We start from the raw sequence: 10,724 nt of genomic DNA, 5'->3' as shown, positions 1-10,724 counted from the left end.
TCGCGGTACTACCTCAACGAAGAGTTCACCGAAGTCGAGTTCGACTTCCAACTCTTGGACGACATTGTCATTGGCCAACCTTTCAAGTACGTCACATGTGTGTGCGTGCGTGCGCGTGCGTGCGTGCGTGCGTGTGTGTGTGTGTGTGTGTGTGTTGTTTCACACTAAAACTCCGTGGACTGTCGTAATCATGTATTTCAACCTGCGAGTATATTACAAATATCCTTACATAAATCCACATTATACATAACGTGAAAAGTATTGAAACCATCAAACAAAAAACACTTGTACAATTTACATTGAAATTAAATGAGCATAATCCTCTAAATAACCATCAATAAATGTTTTGAATAATCGTAACTACAATGACAATTACAATAGCGTGAATTATACTGACATTAGTAACAAATAAGAAGTCCAACATTCCTCTATGGCTAATTACACGATTATAAATTTCACAACTTAAGCTATTGTAAGTATTCATTAAATCATATTCTATACAAGCAATATATTGAAATCAGTATTATTTTACGTAAACAATCTGTTAACCGTAATACAACGCTCCTATCACATCTAACATAAAATTTAGAAATCATTACTCACATTAGTGCTCCAAGCCTTTTAGTGTGAAAACCAAACCATCACCCGGGCAGGGACCTAAGTCCTCACATTTTCACCTCGGTCGCTAGTCCCTCAAACACAGCCCGCCTCACACCTCGAAATCACCGACGAGAATGTTGGTGTAATGAGCGTCACCTCCGTTGTAATGTCCACGTGAACAAACGCATAGCGATACGCGCAGAAATTGTTTACTTAGTTTACTTAGTATAATTCAGAGGGTCTTCCTCATAGCTGTGGTGGTCCACTGCTACTTCCAGTTCGGGAATCTTCTTTTAGTAGGTCGATTTGGTCTGGAATGGAATTTGAGGCTGCCCTGCAATGAGCCGTGTATCCAGGTACGGGAGGCTTGTCTGCCAGTGACTTCAGATATTTATCTAGGTGTTGTTTAAAGTTTGTGGCTGGGCATTTTTTTTTTTATCTCTTATATGTTTTGGTAGGCTATTGAAGATTCTGGGACCATTACAAATACAGTATACAAGATCCCAATGGAATAAACATGTGATGCATTTATTCAATAATTACAATACATTAAATAAATACAAATAACTTTAATCAATACAAAATATAAACATACAAATGCACAAGTCATCCTAAATGGTCCATACAAACAACTTGACACCAACATCATCGTATATATATATATATATATATATATATATATATATATATATATATATATATATATATATATATATATATATATATATATATATATATACACGAAGATGTTTGTTACGCATGTGTAACTTGCGGACCTAACTGTAGTAAAGAGGTTAGGCTCATTGGGGTACCGTTTCTGTGCTTGTTGCTTGTATACTCGTATGTGTATGTTTGTGTATTTACCTAGTTGTATTTTACGGGAAGGGGAGCTATGCTCGTGTTGTCCCGTCTTCATATCTCATTTTATCTAAACTGTTTTTAAATTCATGTATTGTTTTTACACACACCACTTTCTCATCTAACTTGTTCCAACTTTTGTATGTGTGTATGCGTGCGTGTGTGTATGTATGTGAGTGTGTGTGTGTATTTACCTAGTTGTATTATACGGGGAGGGGAGCTATGCTCGTGGTCACCGTTTTTGTATCTCGCAAGATCAAGTTTCTCTTTAAATCACGACGACACAGATTTTATGTTTACTTGTTGAAAACGGAGTAAGCAATGATTACCTGACGCTATGGAGGGTATTTTTTGCTCTGTTTTTATTTATCTATTTATTTATTTTTCTACTTTTTAATCACCCGTTTTCTATATATAACAAAAATCACTACTTTTGACCGCAGGATAATTTACTATTTTTATTAAATGAATATCCATTGGAGAAAACGGTATCTAGCGAGCGTTAAAAGTAAATATACGGTGCGACCAATGAAAACATTCCAATTATCCTAACCGAGACTTTAATTGGCTCCTTGCGCGGGACAACAGTTCTAATAACCTCGTATCATTCTTACCAGACGTTTATGCCCAACCAATATTCACTATTTAACTACTTCGGAAATAACGCCTACCGTAAAATTTTACAAGCCGATGGAAGAGTGAGCGGCCGTTGCTCCCTCTTACATAATTATATGCATATAAAGAGGAAACGATTTATGACGCTTGCTGATGTAGGGTGACCTGCTGTGGCGATGCAGGGAAGTCGTTTTCTATGAGAAGAGCAAAACCTTGCCACAGTTTAGAGGCCCGCATCATCGACTACTGTCACCGTGGGAAGCTTTTTACCTCGCCAGCCAGCTCTATGGACTACCACAGTGGTTCCCAACCTTTTCCGGCTTGAGGCACACTTGCCAAGCCTTTCAGAAGTCCTCGGTACCCTTGTTAGATCTAAATTCTAGTTTGTCAGTATTTTGTTGATTCAACATCAGTGTAACAAATTTTTGTCCCTGGATAATATGAAAACACTCATCTTTACACTGATGCTGCTTTAATGAACAAAAATGGATGGGAGAGTTGGTAATACGAAAATTATTTTTGCCCTGTATTTTGGCGACACCTTCAGTTGATCTCACGGCACTCATTGGTGCTGCGGCACACCGGTTGTGAACCACTGGACTACCATAAAACGACCACCCGCTCGCGCGGGATCGATGTGTATGGGAGAGGAAGAGAAATCTGTAGGAAAATAAAAAAGATAATTGTTTTATACAAGGGGAATATTGCTATTGGGCCTTTTTAGGGATATCAGAATTTTTGTGGCGTGGCTCAAGAGGCATTGTCAGGAGACTTGGAACTCGAGGCTTGTTTCAGTATTTGTAAGGGGATTCTTTTGGTAGATTTTTATTCTTCAGGATCTAAGTGGACTGACACCTCACGGAGTAAAATCCCAACCTGTTTTTATCGATATAGTTTTGTTCCGCCGGTAAGCTGCTGGAGTTCTTGAATGTAAACAAGGTTCTGAAAATAATTTATTCCAAACACCTCATGGATTAATCAGTTCCTGGGTCATGAAAACAGAAATGGATGTGCTGTGTCTTGCTGCATTGCTTCTGACCCAAGGCAGTGGGCAGGATGGAGGGATGACCCATCATCCATGAGGAGCTAAGATGAGAGGGAGGAAAGGGTGGTGGATGGAAGTGGAACAGGTGGAAGTGGGTGTATGCCTTTTGACTTGGCTACCTCCCTGGTAAGGGGGAAAAAACCCTTGGTGTATAAATAGAACATATAGGGTCATGAAAACCAACCCGTTTAATCACACTCGATACCCTTAGTTTAATGAGTACAAGCAGCAACAACTGCAACAGCAATGTAGGAGAGAGGCCAAATGCAGAGTATGGGATCCAATATATTCTAACATTTTGCCCAGCAGGGCTTCTTCAGAAATAACACAGTATAAGGAATAAAATGTTTCTCAACTGTGTTATTTCTGAAGAAGCCCTGCTGGGCAAAACGTCAAATATATTGGATCCCATACCCTGTGTTTGGCCTCTCTCCTACAGAACCCTTAGTTTAACCGAAAGAAATCAGTCGGCAACTGATATTGAGGTTTCATTACTTTCTATTTTATTTTCTAGTGTGTCGGTGACTTTGGAGAACAAGAGTGACCGGGACCATGAAGTTACTGTCACGCTCAGAGCGGACACGATGCTCTATACTGGTGCCGTCCAAAACAGCGTCAAGAAGGAGACCAAACAGATCATGCTCAAAGCCTATTCCAGTGAGTATATAATAGTATGAAAGAAGGACAGTATAGCTGAACGGGTGATCAGTCAGAGAACATATATATATATATATATATATATACATATATATATATATATATATATATCTATATATATATATATATTATATATATGTGTGTGTGTGTGTGTATATGTATGTATATATATCTATATATATTTACCCAACAATTTCCTCTCCCCTTATAAGGGAGACCCATGCATTTTCCTTTAAATGCCCCAAATTGTACCTTTCAAGATACAGTGTTTAATGCCTCCTCTGGTTCTATCACCTGCAGAGGACACCATGACCATGGCACTCAGCTACGACGAGTATGCCTGCAAACTGGCTGACCAGTGTGCCTTCAACCTAGCTTGTCTAGGCAAAGTCCATGAGACTGACTTTGAGTACTTTGCCCAGGATGACTTCAGAGTGCGAAAGCCTGACATCAAGCTACAGGTGAGAGGACTAGTGAGCATGGATGAGCACATGTGTGTGTGGTTCAGTGTATATACTGTATATGTTTAATCCATGTGCAGTTTTAAAGCTAGGTATGATGGAGAAAAAGAGATGGAATCAAATCTCACAAATAACTCCTTTCCTGTATATCATAATTGGGTAAATATAAGTACAAATTTTGGTATCTACACCCACATGGGAATGAGGGTTGAAACTATAACACTAGGGTAACATGATAAAAAAAAAGAAATAAAAAGAGAGAGAGAGAGAGAGAGAGAGAATCAACATATTTTCTTATTCTAAACGTGGTTCTCTCCATTCATCAGCCACAAGGAGACCTGGTGAAGGGCCGTGAGACGATCTTCACAGCCTCTTTGAGCAACCCCCTACCTGTGCCTATCACCAAGGGTCGTTTCATCATCCAGGGTGCTGGCTTTGGCAGACTCAACTTCATCCGTCTGAAGGAGTAAGTTCGACATGATTTCATTTGATAATTTCACATAAAAATGGTTTATTCCAGTGTTTCCACTAATCTTTTTTAGTGAAAACATTATAGGAAATGCAAATGCACAACTTGATTGAGGTAGGAAAAAAAAATTGATGACACCATCAAGGCTTTCCTTAGTCATTAGGCTGGAAATGATGTATAAATACAGCCCATTTCCATAGCCACAAGAGATAATAATAATAAATGTTGTCTTGAGCTTCACTAACTGGAAACCTGTAGCCCACAGTGGTTAGTTAGCATCACTGGTTACATAGATCTTACATAGCTCTCTGTGAATAAACTTTGGACTGTTATCCGTTTTGCCCTAACCCGCTGGCTGAGCGGGTTAGGGCATCGTTACTTGCTATGGAGGTCGAGATGATGGTGATTTGAATCCTGTTAGGGGCGAGTTGAACCAAGGGCATGGTTCATTAAATTCCACAGTACAAAGTCCACTGTAAAGGGCACTGTCCTAGCCTCCCGATAGGGAGGAGTTTGTGACGTTAAACCAAATCATCATCATCATCATCATTAATCTTTCATGCCACAAATCCTCCCATCATTACTGCAGTTCCTTCCCCAGTTCATTTTCACATGGCTCAGGCATAATGCCTCTCTTCTTTTACCTTCTGCAGGAAGATTCCTGTTGGCGGTGAGGCTAAGGTTGAATTCACGATGACACCAAGGTCAGCAGGTAATAAGACCATCGTTGCCATGTTTGATTCAAAGGAGCTTGAGGATGTGGATGGCTTCCTCGAGGTGGAAATAAGTGAAGAAGTTCCCAAAGTAGAGACCAACGGTTCTGGAGAAACCCAACGTAAGTATCCAAACGAATACGGTACCTTTTTCAAATCTAATAACCTTTGGTTATATATATCCTTACGGTTTGATTACAGAAAAATTTTAATTCTTCAAGTCATTTATGCATAGATCTACAGGAAGGTGGGCAGAGTATTTTAGGGAGTTGCTAAATGTGAAGGAGGATAGGGAGGGAAAGGTAGTTGCAGTGGAAAGCGCTAAGAAAATGAGAGTGATGAGTAAGGAAAATAGAGGAGAAATAGGGAAAGATGAAGTGAAAGCAGCTGTTAAGATGATGTGAGCAAGTAAGGCGCCTGGGTTGGATGGATGCCATGCAGAATGTCTGAAAAAGGAGGTAGTTATGGTGGATTGGCTGGTGAGGTTATTTAATGTTTTTTTAAGAGAGGGTAGAGTGCCAGAGGACTGGAGGAGTGCCTGTATAGTTCTGCTTTACAAGGGAAAGGGGGACAAGTGTGAGTGTAGTAGTTTCAGAGGGATCAGCTTGTTGAGTGTAGTTGGGAAGGCTTATGGGAGGATCTTGATTGAAAGTATTAGGAGAGGAACAGAGGGAGTAATTGGTGGTTTTAGGACAGGTAGGGGTTGTGTAGATCAGATTTTTGTGGTTAGACAGATATGTGAGAAAGCTATAGGAAAAGGTAGGGATGTTTTTTGGGTTTTTATGAATTTGGAAAAGGCTTACAACAGGGTAGACAGGAAGGAATTGTGGGAGGTACTGCAGATATATGGGATAGGAGGAAAGCTGTTAAGAGCAGTCAAGAGTTTTTACAAGAGTAGTAGAGCTTGTGTTAGGATTAGAAATGGAGAGAGTCAATGGTTTGAGGTAAAGGTGGGACTTCATCAGGGATGTGTTATGTCGCCCTGCCAGTTCAATCTATACGTGGATGGGGTGGTGCGAGAGGTGAATGCAAGGGTAGTGGGTCAGGGGTTGGAGATTGTTAAAGAAAATGGAGAAAAGTGGGAGGTCAGCCAGTTGATGTTTGGTGACGACACTGCACTTGTAGCAGGATCAGAGGAGGGATTGAGGAAGTTAGTGACAGAGTTTGAGAAGGTGTGTGAAAGAAGGAAGCTAAAGATAAATGTGGGCAAAAGTAAGGTGATGAGATGTACAAGGGGAGTGACAGCGGCTGGAAGTGAGCATTAAGGGAGAAAGACTGGAAGAAGTGGATAGTTTTAGATACTTGGGTGCAGATGTGGCAGGAAAGGGAGGAGTAGGGGTGGAGGTAGAATGTAGATTGAGAGAAGTGAGTAAATGCCTTGGTGGATTAGAAAGTGTAATGAGAAATAGACATCTGGGAATGGATGCTAAGAGGAAGTTATATGAAGGGGTGATTGTGCCGAAAGCACTGTACGGGGCAGAAACATGGAAAATAAGAGAGGAAGAGAGGAGTTTGAATGTGTTTGAGATGAAATGTCTGAGAAGTATGATAGGGGTTACTAGGCTGGATAGAGTGAGAAATGAGGAGGTGAGGAGAACAGGGATGGAAAGGGAGTTGGGAGATAGGGTTGATGAAACAATTTTAGGATGGTTTGGACACATGGAAAGAATGAGTGAAGAAAGATTAGTAAAAGAAGTGTGGAAGGTAGAGATGGAAGGAGTGAATATGAGTGGGTATCCTAGGATGAGATGGATGGATGGGGGTTAAAGGGGCATTGCAAAAAAGAAGAATGTCTGTTGAGGAAGGACAGAAGAGGACAGAAGATAGGGGTGAATGGAGAAGGGTTGTGTATGGATGATGCTGTGGGTGGGGGATGGGGGTGAGGAAGTATGTATTAGAAATAATCTGATGCAGCCCGAGGGGATTTCTCCCCGTCTTCTCCTTTTCTGCATGAGAGGACAGAGAGGGGGGGTCACCAAATTATTGAAGTGGCCTTGCTGTGGATGTGCTGTGTCTTGCGACACTGTTTCTGACCCAGGGCAGTGGACAGGATGCAGGGATGACCCGTCATCCAGGAGGTGCCAAGATGTAAGGGAGGGAGGAGGGTGAAGGGGAGTGGAATATGTAGGGGATGGAATGGGAGGGAGTGGTTTCTATGCCCTTTTCTTTTTGGGTACCCCCCGTGTAAGGGGGAAAAAAGCCTTTGGTATATGTATGTATGTAAAATTTTGATTTATTACATGGTGTTTTTGTATAAACCTTTGAAAGGAATCTTTGTATTTCAGCTGCTACAGATGATACCACCATTGCTGAAACTACGTTAGCAGAGTCTTAGGAATGAAAAGAGACGTTGAATCATCTACTCCTATTATCATAGGCCAGTATAAAAGTGATAGAAAGAAGAATGACTCGGCGAGCCTGAACCAACTTAAACAGTTGTGTACAACCGAAGCATATGTCATACGTCACTTTAATGTCTCTTTGGCTTATAAGGAGACAAAATCCATGAACCTTCAAACAGACTGAGGAAATGCTCAGTGAAAGTGCCTTAGTGAAAGTTGAAGATTATTAATTTAAAGTATGAAAAATAGTCATTCAGTTATCTGTATCTGTAGGGGATTGTCTTGTCTACAATCCTGTTATAATGCAAACTTTTATTTTTCTTTTCCTTTGTGAAAACTGTGGTGGATTGAGGACTTTTTGAGGGTGTATATGCAGTATTATTGATGTACCAAATATAATTAGCATATCACAATCTAATAGCTTATGGCTTCTGGTTGCTGTGTCATATTCACAACACATAACAAAGAACAACTAACAAAAGATAGATAAAAGAAGAAAGAAATCAAAGTACAGATGGACAGGGGGAGTATGAGGTCCTTAAGCAAATAAGCATTAACTCTGTAGCGGCTTGTTCCCATCATCATTATTATTCATTTATTTGTTATAATACGGTTATAATCTTCGCAGGTTCCTAGCGACTCCATTGGCGTAGACATGATTTATTTGTCTGAATAATTAGTACTGTAAAGAAAGTATGATAGATTTGTGATATTATATGCAGTTAATTTCCTGTTCTTCCATTTTGAGTGCACTTGTATTAGGTTATTATTGTTATTATATTTGGACTGCTGCTGCTTGCTGAGAATGAAAGATTAGTATCCTAAAAATTATCGTTATGGCTGTGGATCTGCCCACGTGAATGGGCCTGTGCTACTGTCTAGATTCTAACCATGAAATAGCTTTCCAACATGAGCAGCCTAACACTGCTGACTTTTGTCCATTTGGTATGATTAATGTGTCACCTCATGGGAAAGACGAATGGAAAAATTCGCTGTGCTGATGTACAAAAGCAGATTACTTCTCATCCATGCGAAGGCTACTGTAAATAGAGATTTGCATCATGTAAGATTGTCCTCCACCAATATTTATTCTGTATGTTTTTCTCCCATAACAACCGACATCAGCTTCAGTTGTAAAACATTAGACTTGTATTGATTCATGGAGATCATTAGGTTTATTGTGTGGTGGTGAATTTGATATGAATGTCAGTCTGGAAATTACAAGATACAAATACATTATATACTGAAAAATATCTTATATACACAATGTTTCTTTGCACAGAAATTGGTCAGTTTATGAGTAACCACACACTCCCCTGTTCTACCACTGCCAGGTGAGAACATGTCACCACAATAATAGCCTTATCATTACATATCACAGTTCTTGTGAACACCTACACACATATCTTTCAGTCTCACCATCTTTCCTCACCTGCAGGGGCCCCTATCCACTCTACTGGACAGATCTTGAAACATCCTGAAGGATGGAGCCATTTTTCTCACCTCTCATAAAGATCTAGAGAATACTTATAGTATACTGCAAACATTCATTTACTGGGACTGTGTGAAAGATCACAAAATACTTCTCTTCCCCTAACCTTCTCACTTCCAGTCCCTAAACACTTGCCTCTTCTTTCTTCCATCTTCCTCCTGGCTTTTATTCTTCTCCTCTCTTACATCTCTTCTGTCCTTTCCTATCTTGCACTAACAACTCTGCCAGCACCCTCCTGCTGCCAAATACTCTACCCTGGGCCCATGAGTCTCCTACCTTTCCACTGTTATTATCCTTTAGTTCTGCAACCTTCCTTTAAAGAGAAGTACTGTGCTTCACTACATTATCCATGACCAAAGTTGTGGATGGGTGACAAGGATGACCCTTCATCCATGAGGTGTGGAAATGGAAAGGGTGTTAAAGGGTTTTGAATTTGTATGACGTGAATGTGTGCTTTGACTTAGCCACACCCTTTGTATGGGGAAGAGGATGTTTGTGGTGTATATGTATATTATTACAAGTCTCTCTAGCTATATGATTGGGTCATGTTTCTGAAAACCCAATCGTGTAACAACTGATCACATAACTAGCTTATAAGATTATGGGAAAAATAGGGGCAGTGATCACAAAAATGCTGAAAATATTTATCTATTTAACCTGTCTGATTGTAAAAGTAGCTCAATGTAGTGATACAAGGGTATTGATATAGCAATTGTACACATGAAATATTGTATACTAATGCATTTGTAGCATGGAAGACATATATATCATGGTGACACCTACACAAATATAACTCAAGCATAAAAACACTGCATACCAATCCTCAACCACAGTCTTTCTGAACTACACAGTTTCCTAAACCTAAAGAAATTGTGTGCGACACTCACATACATTATATTGAATAAGGCTATTACTATTAGTTTTAGTTATGTTCAACAGTGCTCTCTATAATATATTTATCAGTGGCTTACTGGAATAATGCTCATGTTTGTATAGTTTTATTTGTAGAACAAGGAATATCTAATAGGTAGCTATATATCCCTTTTTTGAATGAAACCTGAAATTTTTCTTACCTTTCTGTATTTGTTAAACTGCCCAGACTTTTTATATATAATGACAAGATATATTTTAAGCTCATAGTTTTTAAATACATCTTTTAAAAAAATATGTTTTTTATTTCATTTTTATCCTAAAAATAACTGGAAGGCATTAATGTCTGTCACCAATCTCATTTTGAGGTCTTTGCAACTCTTTTCCCTTCATCTCCCTGCTACGAAAAGGAGGCTAAAATCTCAAGGTGGGACACAGGGATTGGATATGTAGAGGACCGAATACAGCCCTACTACCTCCACACAGTGCTCCCTCGGACCTACTCCCACTAGGGAGTTGTCAAGAGTGGGTCAGCATCTGGGACTGATGGTATATTTGGTCAGTCAAATTTCCATTACACTATCGAACAATAATTTCATTCT

The 10,724-nt window shown here is 39.7% G+C and overlaps 1 protein-coding gene across 2 annotated transcripts in view; it reads left to right on the top strand.

Annotated features, from left to right (window-relative positions):
* The window catches only part of Tg (Transglutaminase), a 63,292-nt gene extending 52,868 nt beyond the window's left edge, over positions 1-10,424 (top strand). For both annotated transcript variants that reach the window (XM_076186547.1, XM_076186546.1), the window contains exons 11-16: positions 1-86; positions 3,633-3,775; positions 4,076-4,236; positions 4,563-4,702; positions 5,359-5,540; positions 7,704-10,424. The exon at positions 1-86 is cut by the window's left edge and continues 59 nt beyond it. In XM_076186547.1, coding sequence (XP_076042662.1) covers positions 1-86; positions 3,633-3,775; positions 4,076-4,236; positions 4,563-4,702; positions 5,359-5,540; positions 7,704-7,753 — 762 coding nt within the window. In that variant the 3' untranslated portion in view covers positions 7,754-10,424. The remainder of the gene's footprint in view (positions 87-3,632; positions 3,776-4,075; positions 4,237-4,562; positions 4,703-5,358; positions 5,541-7,703) is intronic.
* Positions 10,425-10,724: the final 300 nt, after the last annotated feature.

This window comes from Oratosquilla oratoria, chromosome 6, assembly GCF_046742065.1.
Source record: "Oratosquilla oratoria isolate Oo_2021 chromosome 6, ASM4674206v1, whole genome shotgun sequence".
Taxonomy (NCBI): domain Eukaryota; kingdom Metazoa; phylum Arthropoda; class Malacostraca; order Stomatopoda; family Squillidae; genus Oratosquilla; species Oratosquilla oratoria.
Note: the sequence above shows the minus strand (reverse complement) of the source record. Positions and strands in the feature narration are given on the sequence as shown.